General features: G+C 43.8%; 2 protein-coding genes across 3 annotated transcripts in view; one reads left to right on the forward strand and one right to left on the reverse strand.

Annotated features, from left to right (window-relative positions):
* f9b (coagulation factor IXb) overlaps window positions 1-3,715 on the reverse strand; it is a 20,348-nt gene extending 16,633 nt beyond the window's left edge. The window contains exon 1 of the mRNA XM_076750414.1: window positions 3,101-3,715. Coding sequence (XP_076606529.1) covers window positions 3,101-3,116 — 16 coding nt within the window. The 5' untranslated portion in view covers window positions 3,117-3,715. The remainder of the gene's footprint in view (window positions 1-3,100) is intronic.
* fgf13b (fibroblast growth factor 13b) overlaps window positions 1-14,063 on the forward strand; it is a 19,386-nt gene extending 5,323 nt beyond the window's left edge. Inside the window, exons 1-5 of one of the 2 annotated variants that reach the window (XM_076750415.1) lie at window positions 4,393-5,291; window positions 5,859-5,969; window positions 8,582-8,685; window positions 10,387-10,585; window positions 12,473-14,063. In XM_076750415.1, coding sequence (XP_076606530.1) covers window positions 5,090-5,291; window positions 5,859-5,969; window positions 8,582-8,685; window positions 10,387-10,585; window positions 12,473-12,612 — 756 coding nt within the window. In that variant the 5' untranslated portion in view covers window positions 4,393-5,089 and the 3' untranslated portion in view covers window positions 12,613-14,063. Of the gene's footprint in view, window positions 1-4,392; window positions 5,292-5,858; window positions 5,970-8,581; window positions 8,686-10,386; window positions 10,586-12,472 lie in introns of those variants that run through there. The other variant, XM_076750416.1, reaches the window with a different exon arrangement.
* The last annotated feature ends 74 nt before the right edge of the window (window positions 14,064-14,137 follow it).

Raw genomic sequence — 14,137 nt, forward strand, 5'->3', positions numbered from 1 at the left:
TCATTTTAATCACAGCTTTGCGAAATTCAACCTGACATGTTCGGTATTTTTGGAAAGTTTGAGATCTCCACTAGAATTTAAAATATAGTTTTATAGGAGGAATAAAAAGAAGTTGAGGCTGGAGGTATTTTTAAGGGGAAGGGCCACCGCTCTGAACTGCTGTGTTGAGGATTGTGAAAGACATTAAAAATCATTTTTGAGGGAGTTTGTAATTTTGTGAGGCAAATATCTTTCAGTCAGTGTTTCTGTGGATGTACTTTTAATTCAGTCTGCCTGCGTTTCACAGAGAAAATGTCAGAATGTTTTTAGTCTTGTTCCTTTTGTGTTGCTCCAGTTGATGCAGTGGGGGCATAAATAATTAAGTTTAACACAAATTCACAGCATTTTACAGCTTTTACAGAGGTCTAAATACCCGACTGCACTGAAATGAAAACTGATTAATCCTTTGAGTTACATTTCAAGCAAAAATGCCAAATATTCCCTGGTTACACCTTTGCAGTTGTGGCAATTTTCTACTTGTCTTTGGCTCATTCAGTGTTAGATGGAACTGACGTTGGTTGAGGTTGGGTTTTAGTGGAAAACATGCAATTTGATGGATTCACCTTTGGATTTAGGAAACTGTGGGGTGATCTATTTTTCAACATTTTATAGACTAAGTGATTAATCGACATAATCAACAGATTAATTGATGATGACACTACAACAGAGAACAGTTAAACAGGGTTTAATGTTAATAAAAGCATGCAAAAATTACACCAAGTGAGGAGAAATACATGGCTGTCATGTTTATGCTTTTGGATATAGTTTATGGAGAGTACATGGTTTGGGTTAGGGGTTACTGGAGACTAATGGAGTCGCTACAAGTGCAGTAATGTGAATTCAATTTGTGTGTGTACTCTCCATAGTGTTCACTGAAAGTTAATCTGCTTTGGATACAGTTCTGTTTCACTCTGATGTCACTCACACACACACACACACAGCTTCCTCGATAGATCCTTGGATTTGGGATCGGCCTTCTGGCTCCCTCCCTCTCTTATTGTGCCAGATCAGCGGGGCCTTGAGATGAATCATTAATGACCAGTTCCAACGGCTTAATGGCCTCTAATGTCCTGTAATGATCTCCCGTCAACGCCATGTGCGCGGCCTTAATGGATCCAATGCCGTGGAGACTTCTCCGGCTTGAACTTCGGTAATTCCTCCTCTTTTCGTCGAGCAGCTCACAACAGGAAGTGGGAAAAGCCATGAGCACAAGGCTCCGGAGCTCCACGGGCGCAGCATGACTTTCCCTCTCCGCCGAGCGACCTCAGGTAGGACCGGGGGGAAGGTGTGAAATAACGCGATTTGGCCCGGCCTTTAGTAATCCTGTTAGATATTTCTTAAAGGCAGCTGTAGGAATATTAGCACAACTCTGCGTATACTATGTGTTGAGAGTAGCTGAAGGGATAAAGACATAGTTAGGTAGAATAAGGTCAACAGACGCTCTTGAGGTCTATAAAAGGCTCTTCTCAGACGCTGCCATGGTGCTTTTGTTGATGCTACAGTTCGTTTTCGGTCCTTGAAATGTTCTCAATTTTACGTTCTAATTGTCATGTTCTAATTTTCGATGTTTTGGTGAAAACTGAGTAAAACGTGTCTTTGTAACGCAATGAAAACTTGAAGCGCTGTCCGTGGTGCTGAAAACAGCGTCGGGCGCGCCCTGCTCCACCCACAGCAAACACTTTCTTCAGATACATTTTAGACACTTTGGACACTCATTTACTTTCATCTGTAAGGAACGACCTTGTAATCCAGGCTTTGAATAACGTGTGGCTGTATCCTTTGGGGCCTTGAGAAAAAATTAATCTTGTAAGCATTTCAGGAACTGAGGTCCTGAACTTGTATCGGTGTCCTCCACGCGCTCAGGGCAGATTTCACAACCCAGAAAACTTTTTCAAATATTATGTAACTCAACAAAACACAAGACATTTTCGTCTTATTTTGGAAGCGCTGAATAAGCTGTTTAATTGGCTCAACATGAGTTCACACCAACGCCCCCAAGACATCTTGAATCACAAGTCTCTGCACTTTGCTCTCGGACAAATCCCTTTCCTGTCCGAATCCGTGTCTGCCTGCAAGGCGGTTTCTTACATCCTGGCCCTCAAAACACGTCAGTTTCGTGGTTTTTTAACGGATGTGTCACCGTCCACGGCTGCTTTTTGTGGTTTACCTTCTAAATGCCTCAGCGGTTTGTTGCAAAGTGTTTAACTCTGTTGTGCCGCGTGCTGCCGGGTTAGTGGGAGGCTGATGATGCTCTGATGATGATGCTGTGACATTCATGGGTAGACTGAGAATCACACACTTAACGAGCCCTTCCTGGATGTTTGCTGTAAATATACTTTCTGCATTCTCTAACCTCCTTTGTCAAATTCTACTGCCTGCAGGGGGCGCCACAGATCTCCAACCAAACCTTATGGAAGTTTAAATGCCTTTAATCACTGAGTAGACCGGATGCACCTGCTCAAATTTATCCAAATCCCTTACTTTCATTTGATGCTGTATGCAACATCTGTCCAGTTTAGGCCACTTCTGTGATTCTGTTTGCACATACACACTGCAATTTGTTTACACATGTATTAATCAATGCATATTTATTTAATCCTGAAAATAAATTTGTTCCTATGTTTTCCCTCTGTGCTTATTTTTTTTCAGTGGTTTTCATGTTGATTCATTTCCTGATTTACTTGTTTTCTGTGACATTTTAATCTGTTATTGTGCTGATTTAAGGCAAACTGTGAGAACTGTTGTTTTCCTTGCAGCTTGTATTTGTATATTACATTTTTGTTACCTCTTGTTTGTGCTTTTTTTTTCTTTTTGTTAGGTTTTTTTGAGCACATGGTGTTTAAAGGATCTCATAAATGACAGACGACGGACTAGACCTATATCTGTCAGTCATTTATTCCAGTTGTTGTTTGCGTTCATATTTTGATGTTTCAGATCACAGATCGGTTATGAAATCTTGTACGACTGAAGTGTCGTCTCTCGCAGGGAACGCACAGCATGTGGGCTGAGCTGCACAGTAACACCTCAACTATATTCATCTGTACATTTGCAAGAGTCTTACCTAACCGGAGGGCCATAGGTGTAACTTCAACTCTATCAGTCAAGGACAAAGGCTAAAGGCTCCACTTCAGTGACCAGGTCCTGACCCCAGTTTCTGTCCACAGTCCATCACTTTCTCCTCCACCCATTGGCTCATTCTCGCGGTGGGGCTTCATGTTACTGAGTTTGCCTCCTCTTCGGTCATGTAATTTACTGCTCACCACATCCTCTCGCTCTCCAGCCATCGATTTTCGCTACCTTTTCCACTGGCGAGCAGCGTGCACCGGCTCTGCCTGCCTCCCAGCGCCAGGTGCCACAGGTCGACCTCCGCTGTGAGTCAGTCAGCTCTTTGTCCACCGCCTCGGCTTCCTCGAGACCCGTTGGACTTGCAGTTGCCATGCGCCGCTGCAGCTGTATCTGGCACTGACAGCTGTGCATCTACGTCCCCGGGGGGCCGCCTGTGGCCAGCCAACATGCATGAATTGGCTGATTGCTGCTGAACGTGTTGCCCCGGCTCTGGTGCGAATGCAAAAGGGAACAAAAGGAGAACGGCACAGCTCATCCCGACTGAAGTGCTGCCTCTGTTATTCACCTCCTTCCTGCACGCTGCAGCCTTTCAGCAGCGGTGAACCTCTGCACCAAAAGAAGATGAGAGCCCCTCCTTTCCCTCTCTCCACTTTCTCTCTCTCTCTCTCTCTCTCACACACACACTTACCAGGTCTCTCTCTCTTTTCCATTATTGTCCCTTCATTTTTCTTGCTCTGTATGTTTCTCATATATGTAGTATTCCCCTCTCTTCTCCCTCTGTCTTCCTCCCTCTCTCCCCCTCAGACACTCAGTACTGTATATCTCTCTTGCTCTTTAGCCTCTTCATTTTTTCCTCCTCTCTTTCATTCATCAGTCTCTTTCCAAATCCATTTGTAGGTTGTGTTTTCTACAAGTTTCTCCTTCTTTCTCTCTCTCTCTGCCTCTCTCTCACACTCAATATCTCATTTTCTCTCTTCCACCCCCCCTTTTTTCCATTATTCCTCCTCTCATTCATTCACCTGTCTGTCTCCCCCTCCCTCTGATTTCACTGTTTATTTTTCTCCTCCTATATTACACCCCGACCTCACTCCCCTCCCTCTCCCCCTTCTCAATCTCCCTGCTTATCACTAATCAGTATTCAGTCTAACATGTAAATATCATGCCACGTGGGGTTTAGGGTTACAGGTGCCCTATGAGAAAGGGCTGCCAAAACGACCCCCTCCAAACACACACACACACACACACACACACACACACACACACACACACACACACACACACGTTCACATATACACCCGCACGTCCACAGCCCCCCCACCTCCTCGTTCTTCTTCCTCGGGGCGGGCAGGGCTGCAGCACTTTTATGAACGGCACGGGTGCATCATGATCCCTTTCCCACTGAACCAGCCCCGAACTGTTTCATTGACAAACATTCCGGTTGCTGCATTTGTGTCACGGACAGCGTCAAGGAGCGGGGCATCACCGGGGGAGCGGTGCAGAGCAGCAGCAGAGGAGGCAGCTGCAGTGATCATCAACAACAACCGCCGGTGTCGTTCGCACCAGCTTCTAAGCTGTTGATTCGCCACCCGGACCCGGACTGGATCCTCACGCACTCCGTCTTCCCCCTCCAGCGCTCTCTCGGGACGGCCAGAAGAATCACCCTGAGGGCCGGGGGCAGCAGCTTTTACCACTCAGACCCCTTTGGGGGATGTGAGGTGTCGGTGTCGTTAACGCTCACTCACTGGCACATTACTGGATTTGTTTAAGGGCTTCCATGAAGCGCCCGGACGCGCCGATGGAGGATTCTGAACGCTTTTTAAAATCACGGATATCTGCGAGACTGCAGCGGCCGGTGTGTGATGCGAACTGAGCCGTGGGTGGTGTAGACCCCCTCCCCGCACCCCACACCCCCCCACCGCCTTATCCGCGAACCCCCCTCCCTCCAAACGGGACGCACAGCCTTGTTTCACTCCACCGGGGGAACATGTCCCGGGCAGCGGCTATCGCCAGCTCCCTGATCCGCCAGAAGCGGCAGGCAAGGGAGCGGGAGAAGGCGAATGCTTGCCGCGGCAGCGGCAGCCCGAGCAACAGCAAAGGCACAAATGAGAAGCCGAGCAAGCTGAACGTGTTCTCGCGTGTCAAATTGTTTGGATCGAGGAAGAAACGGAAGAGAAGGCGGCCACCAGGTCTGAGAGTAGGGGAGAGAAAAGTCGGGAAGGCACAGGCTGTACCACCACCTCAACCATCCTCACCATCACCACCACCACCAGCATCATTACCATCATCACCACCAACCAACACCATTTTCTCTCCTCATTAAGGCAGGTCTTCCATCACTTCATCATTCGTCACCCTCTGGACAGTCTTCTGGCGGTGGCTCAGGAATTAATCCTGTTGCATGACACCACAAGCATCTCATGTTAATAACTTTGTATTGTCCCGCAGCAAAGTGTTGTAGCAGCATGTGTGTGGTAACTGATGGAGATCTCAGAAAAACAGGATCTAAATCGAGCAGCACTTCAGCTACTTTTAGCATCATGTTTTACCTGTCAATTATTCTTTGATTTTACTGTGCGCCACAATGCACAGGGGTCAGGGATCGATATTGGACCCTCAAGGCCCACTGATTGGAAATATAAACAGCTTCTCCTCCTCTGACACTTCCGGCTTCTTGGAGACTGCCGGATTTGATCACATGACAGTAAAAAGGAATGAATGCAGTTAATGTGTCTCCTCTCCTCTCTTCCTCTCAGAGCCCCAGTTAAAGGGCATTGTGACCAGGCTTTCCAGTCGCCAGGGCTTCCAGCTGCAGATGCAGCCAGATGGCACCATTGATGGAACCAAGGATGAAGACAGCACATATGGTAAGTCTAACTCTGACCTTTGGACATGAAGAAAAGAATACTGGCCATCCATGTTTTTCCATATACACTGATCTTCTATTGCAAAAGCCAAATAACTTATTTTCATTGTTGATTAACCTGCCAAAAATATTTTTTCCACTAATTTGATCATTGTTTTCCATAAAATGTCCATCATAATTTCCTAGATGCTAAGACATCCTCACGTTGCATTCATGTTGGTTTTATCCAAAAACCCAAAGATATTCAGGTTGTTATCATATATGACAAAGAAAAGCATCACTTGATCACATCTGAGCAACTCGAATCAGCAAATGTTCTGTATTTGTGCTTGTGAAAACGACATTTAGTCTGTTATCATTATAATTTTTGCTGATTAATTTTCTGTTGATTGACTCATCGATTGTTGAACTCATCGTTTCAGCTCTAAAATCAGCTTTAGAGAACTTCAGACACCATAAATGGAAAAATGACTGTGTGCTACTTCGATGCTCGTAACAATTATAAATACAGTCTTTAAAATGCATGTAAACTGCTTTTCTGTCCTGGTATAAAGAACACGAATAAAAAATTAGTGAAAACAAATAAAGGTTTTTTTTTTACAAATGTCTTTTTTTAATAAAGAAAAGACAATATTTGAGCAGCAGCACAGTTTGAGTCATATGCAATCTTAATACCTCAATTTGGGGTCTTCAGAGTTAATAAAGAAAAGGAAGATTAAAGAAGATAAACACATATTACTGCACAGCAGAGGCTGAAACTAGGCTTTCATTTGAATTCAGTATTACTTTAAGGTACAATAGAACATTGCAATATATGGAAGGTTCAATCTAGCATGATCTGATTTAGGTCAATTCCCATTTCCCCACTTTATCATTCCAAACCCGTTTAAATCCAATTTAGTGATAAACGTCCCCCGGTGGAAATCTGTCTGATGTGGGAATCTTAACTCAGGCAGTCACTCAACAACATCATTCAATTAGTAAACTGGCGCAGGCTTTTCCTCCAAAGGTCAGATGGCATGTGGCAGTCTAGCTGCGTTAAATGTTTCCCAGTTAAAGAAATCGATTAGATATCCACAGGATGCACGGTGCAACGTTCAAATGGGTGACATAACGAAAGGTCAAGCTGGAGCGGTGAACAAATTTTCTCTCGCTGGCTCTATCTCGTTCTCTTTCTCGCGTGCGCGGGCTGCAGTGTGTGATTGATACGGCTAATTCAATCCTGTTGTGGTTCAGACAGCAATCGCTCTGCTCCTCGTCCACAGTCGGTGTTGCCAGCACCACATATTAATCTCTGCCGCTCCTCAGGCCACCAACTGTTGTGTACAAAGAGAGCGACGTGGCTACAAAAGGAAGCGTGTTCTTTAATTAGATGATTATATGGTGTACACATCATGTAAACGCCTACCCACATGAAACCAGCCGACCGTGGTTGGATTTGAATGGATAATCCATGTAATCCACATCTCAATATAACCGCAGTCATTATAAAGAACATGGTTGGCTAAATGAGTATAATTAAACAAGGGCCTGACTCATCTAATTGTCCGGAATAATTATATCACTGCCACTGAGCTTTTACTGTAGAAACATATAAATACCTATTTTAGTGGCGCTCACCTGGGAAAACAACAACGAAAAATATGTGTACAATGAAACTTTAAATCTGCTGTAGATCCTTTATCTGTTCATCCAACATGGCTGCAAATGCCTCTAAGTTATACAGTCTGCTGCTTTAATGTCCCAGCCACTATCATGTATCAAGAGCACCAAAGCAACTTCATGTTGTTTCGGTTGTTTTTGTCTATGCATCGTGGTGTAAAACTCACAAACAGCCATTGTCAAAGCGCCTCGAACCTTGCAGTGTCACTAAGCCCGCGAATGCCGTCTTTACATGTTCAAAAGCTGCCATGAATCCCGAAAAGATGAGTTGACTGCAAACAGTTTTGATCATCGCTCCAGTCAGTTTTCGAGCAAAATGTCAAACTTCCTTTATGAGCCTCCAATAAATGAGTCACTGCATTGTAAAGTGGATCTCTTTGGGTTTTGGACCGTTGCTCAGACAAAACAAGCCATCTGAATGCGTCACCTTTGGGTGTGGGAAGTTGTGTTGGGTATTTTTCTCCACCTTCTGACATTTTTCTTGACTACATGATTAATAGAGACAATAGTTAACAAATGAGATGACAGTACAATCCTGTGTTGTTGCTGTAGTAGGAATATTTTTATTTATGATAGTAGACATAACTCTGACTGTGTGTCTTTTCTGTTAAAACTGGTCCTTGTGCTGCCAAATGTATACTAAACCTTTCTTTGCTGTATGTGTTCTCACCCTTGTCATCCCACGCTTAGTATCAGGAGCTAAATCATTAGTGTAAGTCAGTAGCCTTAGTGCCCGAATGACCTTGTAAAATAGCTTCTCCGTGACAAAATGGAGGTGTCATCATACCAGATGCTCCATTGTTATTGATGAGGATTTTTCTCTCTGTTTTCCCTCTGTGTTCACGGTGTGAGTGCTTGTTTGTTTGCGGTGTGTTTCTGCTTGTGTGTTTATTGTGTGTGTGTGTGTGTGTGTGTGTGTGTGTGTGTGTGTATTTGTGTGTGCATTCGTAGCTGTGTTCAACCTGATCCCAGTGGGGCTTCGTGTGGTGGCCATCCAGGGCGTCCAGACCAAACTCTATCTGGCAATGAACAACGAAGGCTTTCTCTACACCTCTGTAGGTCATCTTACACCCACAGACATCATCATCATCATCATCATTACGCACCATTAGAGACTAAAATTTCCTCTTTGGGTCAGGTTGAGAAATGAAGCAGCAGCTTTCAGTGTGACCAGTCTCATTATCATCCTATCACCACGTCAATACTTTAACTACAGTGTTGCCTTGTGAGTCAGCTGCCACTGGGTGCTATAATCCAGTGTCTGAGCCTCTCTTATCTATCCACTGATACTGTGGCTTCTCAGGATTGATTTCAGATCATCCTCCAGCCTCCTTTTGTTTATCTCCCTTCAGTCATTCTTTGATAGGAAGATTGCCTTGTGTCCATTTACACACAGCTCCCAAAATTTGTTTTTATGCCCTTCCCAAATAGATTTACACATACATCCACCACTGTGCATATATCTTCTCAGACGGGCCAGAAAGCAGAGTTGGCTGCAGTGCAGTGCATTAAGTGCCTCACTTTAAAAGCTCTTGAGCGGCAGTGGCGTGTCCAGACTTTTCTGACTGGGGTGGCATGTGGGGCCTTGACTTATGTAGGGGTGGCATGAAGCCTACTACTAGATCTGAAATAACAGTCGTAGTGAAGGCAAAGGGTCCTTTTTCAAGATTGCTCCATGTATAAGGTGCACTGTAAGACAAAGACATTTTCCTTGATGTGGAGCAACAACCTATTCACAGCACAACAGAGTGGCAGCATCCAAACAAAGCTTCCATACTTTCTTATTAATTGTACCTCCAAAAGTAGTTTACATGCAAAAGAAAGCAATGCGCATTCAAACGGTTCAAGTCCCACCTCTCACTCAGCAGACAGCCATTCAGACATTTTGGATAACGAGGCGGCCAATCAGATTTCAGGTGTCGTCAGTCAGGCCACCCCCTGCGCACGCCTCTGTTGAGCAGTGAGAGTGGGTGGTGTAGATGCAATAACAAAAAGGAATCAACAAAAATAACACTCACTTCCAGCAATCTAAACAAGGCGGCGAGGCCAACAGATGAAAACTAACACCTCAGTGTAATAACAGCCATGCTGCTACACCTCTGCAGGCACGTATGTCACCAATATCTGGCCCGTCATGTGCAGTCCTGGATGCTTTGGGTTGTCTTCTGCTTCTGTCAGAACGCTGATATTACCTGTTTCATCTTCTCACCTGATATTAAATGCAGAATACACACACAAACACGCAAAATATTTATAGATACGAACTCACTGTTCTTATTGAATCTGTTTGGAGATTATTCATAGACGAAACTTGATCAAAATCCATACAACATTAATGGATGACAGAGAGAAAGAGCTTTCTCTCTGTATCTTTCCGTTTCCCCCGGCATCCTGGGCACCATCTTTCTCTCAGCGGGCTGGTTGGTATTCAAGGGAGTAGCCGGTTGCTATGGAGATGCAGGAATAAGGAAATGCAAATGTCAGCTGTCCTAAGTTGGTGCAGTTTGTTCTCGGAGACTACAGCCCGACCGAGATAATGATTCAAAGAGCCGACCAACTGATGTATGAATACACTGATGGCAATATGGAGGAATGATTGAACGCTCTTTGATGGAGTCGCTGTAACAGTCTCATACCTTCTGCGACTCAGCTCCTCCTCTGCAGCGAACACTTCCACCCCTCCATGTCTATTTAATCACCTTCTTCTCTTCTTTCTTTTATGATTTGCTCTAATATCTGTCACTCTTTCCCCTCAGGAACATTTTACCCCGGAGTGTAAGTTCAAGGAGTCGGTGTTTGAGAACTACTACGTCACCTATTCCTCCATGCTGTACCGCCAGCAGGCCTCAGGTCGGGCATGGTACCTGGGCCTCAACAAGGAGGGCGGCATCATGAAAGGCAACCACGTCAAGAAGAACAAGGCTGCTGCACACTTCATACCGAAACCGCTCAAAGGTAAGACGAGCTGGGGGGTGAACTGCGTTAAATCGCTTAGAAGGCTGTTTTTACAATCGTCTGCTGCAGAGTTTCTCTGTGCTCTCCCTAAATCTGAGTATATAAGTCACAACTAGTTTGGAAGCTTATGGTGGTTCAGTGTGCACATTAGATATATGTGATGGAAACTTGTGTCTCTTACTTAAGCTTTAAAAATGAAACATGTTTGCATATTCATAGATTTGGGATTTTATTCAATATTCATGGCTAAACAAGCAGCAGCTCAGAAAGATAAACGCCTCAGGTATTATTTACTGAGAGTTTAAAAGAGTACTCCGTTGATTTAGCACTGCACTCCCATGACATTGTTGGAGTCACAATGAATAGTTTTTAAATATTTTTAAAATGGATCAAAATCATGTCAGCAACACCAGAGATGTCGTTCCATGCATTCTTCTGTCTCATCAAAACCTGGCACCTGCATTACCCACAATGCCAGGAGACCACCAGTCAGTCAGAGTATTTTCTGCTAACTTTGGCAGAAAATAGTGTGTTGATGAAGGATCCCATCTTTCGTGGCAGGAGGCTGATTGAGAAAATAGGTTTTCCAGCCCCTTAAAAAAACAGGGATCTTTAAATATTCATGACTAAATAAGCCTCAGTTGACGTTAATTTTAAGAAAAACATCCTTAATTATTGTTTAATAAGTTTAATATTCAGAAACTAATTTGCCTCATCAGGACTCTGTGGGTGTGCTTTTATCAGATTTGATTGACAGTGGCATCTCCCTGGCAACACTGGCAAATAATCCACACTGTCATCAGACAGACCCTGTCAGTCTGATTGGTGCATGGAAATATATGATGTCACTGTTTTCCAGCGGAGCCTCTCCCACTTCAAACCAGACAGACTGGCCACACAAAAATCAAAAAGTCCTGTGTTTTATGTGAAATAACCAAACCATCCTATAGACGCAGTATAAATAAAAGAACGCACACATTAAAATGTGAATACACTGTGGAAAATAATTTTGGAAATAATGATGAAGAATAAAGCAAAAAACAGAAAGAGAGCGAAACATAAAGATTGGCTTTAATCAATATTTCTATATTAAAAACGGATCACGTGACAATTTGAATGGCTGCTGTTTTCAGTGAAAAGCTCTAAAAGCCAACTGTACCACGCCTGCCCAGCTCCAAACAGCAGACAAAGTTGGTGACTAGGTGGAACATCAGATATTTCCCTTAGAAATTAGCGGAGAGCACAACAATGGAGAGTGAATATTGGACTTACATTCATCATATGGAAGCAAACAGCACTCCAAATGAATGCTAATGTTGCTTCGTATCGGCTGTGTGTATAAATAGGCAACTGTTTGCTAACAGGCTTTGCAACTTAAATGGTTATTTATGGTAATGTTGCATTGGAGCTTGATTCCGCTGCCTCTGAGTGGGTCAAAACAAATAAGAAAAATAAATAAAAATAAAAATAATAATAATAATAATAACTAAAAATAAACTATTGCAGGTTTAAGGGAAAACAACAAAGCAATGTTTTTCTGAAAGAAAAAATGTTTTTTATTGTTTATTTCTTCGACAAAAGAGTCGAGATTGTCATTAATTATGTTTTTATGGATTATTATATCATAAAACCTAGCTTAGCTTTGCAGGAATTCCCCTTTGACAGTCAAAACTTGTTCGAAAACCAAAATTAATTAGACTGTTGACATGAGGCAAACCTCTGAGTTATCTCTATGCAGGAGAGCTAAATGGACTTAACTGCCTGAACAAGGACTGCATAGCAAACCTGTGTTAAGACCAACAACTTAATTAATAACTTAATGAATGATTCTTGTCTTGTGTGTGTGTGTGTGTGTGTGTGTGTGTGTGTGTGTGTGTGTGTGTGCAGTGGCCATGTATAGGGAGCCGTCCCTGCATGACCTGACAGAGCTCTCACGGTCAGGCAGCGGCACACCGACCAAGAGTCGCAGCGCTTCGGCCCTACTTAACGGTGGAGGGAAGTCACCCAGCAACAATGACTTATCCTAGCCCCCCACCCCCCAACACCCTCACAGATACGCACACACACACACACACACACAGACACGTTTCCACCACTTTTGGGGACATTACATAGACTTACATTCATCTTCTGGAGACTTACCCTAACCATAACCTTAACCCAAATCTACACTCTAAAATTTAATGATTTGCATAATGGGGACTGGTCCCCATTAGGAAGGTGAGTCCCCACAATGTGACTGTGTAAACAGATTTATGTCCCCACAACGTGAGTAATACACAAGTACACACACACACATACACATACATACACACACACACACACACACACACAGATCTCAGGCCGACATGCCCACACATCAGGCTGGAGAGGAACGGAGGAGGTGAGGAGAAAATGAAGGAGGACAGGAATGTGTTCTTCCACTCAACGGAGCCCACTGTGACTGACTGTGATGTAAATAAATCAAGGACAATCAATTCATCTGGCTCCGCTGCTCTGGTCTGCAGAGGAACAGGACCTGTGAATCTCTTCCCTTGACTACTCTTCCTGCTGTATCATAACCAGAGAGAACAAGGGAGGCAGGGAGTGAAAGAAGAGAGGGACGGAGAGAGTTAGTCAGTCAGTCACATAGTCGATAAACAGACTGTTACAGAGAACCAAAGAGTCCCAGTGTTAACTAACTAAGTTACCGCAGTGAAAAGGAAGGCGGCCAGAAAGTTACAGAGTGACAAAGGAAGGAACAAAGTCCTTATCTATTCTACCGTACGCTATGTTTACACAGAGCTCATGGGGTTAAGTCATATTTTTAAAAATGACAAACATATTCCTTGTACTTATGAGGACTGATCATTTGTTTGCATGCAGGTGCGCCTGTGTGTGTGTGTGTGTGTGAGCGTGAGTGGTCAAGCACACGCTGTGCTTGCAGTAGGAGTGTTGTGTGTGCAGGCAAGTGAGAGCGAGTGTGTGCGCACGCATGTGTCTGGGGGTGGGGGGTGGGGATTTTATCTTTTTAAGATCTGTTGTATATCAGACAAACCTCCTGAGGGCTTTAGCAGGTTAAAATAAGGTTTACTGTATATGCTTCCATGCTTACTTCTTACAAGCAATGCTGTTGTTTATCTTTCCGTTTGTTGTTGTTGTCCCTTGCTGTTTGTTTGTTTGTTTGTTGTTGCATGGAAGCTTGTGGACCTCTGCTCAGTAGCAGCATGCCGAAGGTCCTTTCTTTTCTGGTCTTATGTGTTCCTGACCAAAAGTGAACACTAGTGAGCCAATAGTGTCATACCAGAACACTAGTGAACCAATGTGAGGGTGTCGGAACACTACTGGACCAATAGTATTGCACCAGACCATGCGTGGACCAATGGTGTTGGACCAGAACCAGTTTAACCAATGGGAGCACAGATTAACTTAATATTTTGGTTCCTGCTGTGGACAAACTAGAAATGCACTAAATAAACTCTTTCTAAAGAAGTTAAAATACTGTCTTGTTTTATTTTGTTCTTTGATTTTAATGCTTGAGTTTAGTTTGAGGTTTTGAGAAGAAATAGTCCC

Source organism: Chaetodon auriga, chromosome 15, assembly GCF_051107435.1.
Source record: "Chaetodon auriga isolate fChaAug3 chromosome 15, fChaAug3.hap1, whole genome shotgun sequence".
Classification (NCBI taxonomy): Eukaryota; Metazoa; Chordata; class Actinopteri; order Chaetodontiformes; family Chaetodontidae; genus Chaetodon; species Chaetodon auriga.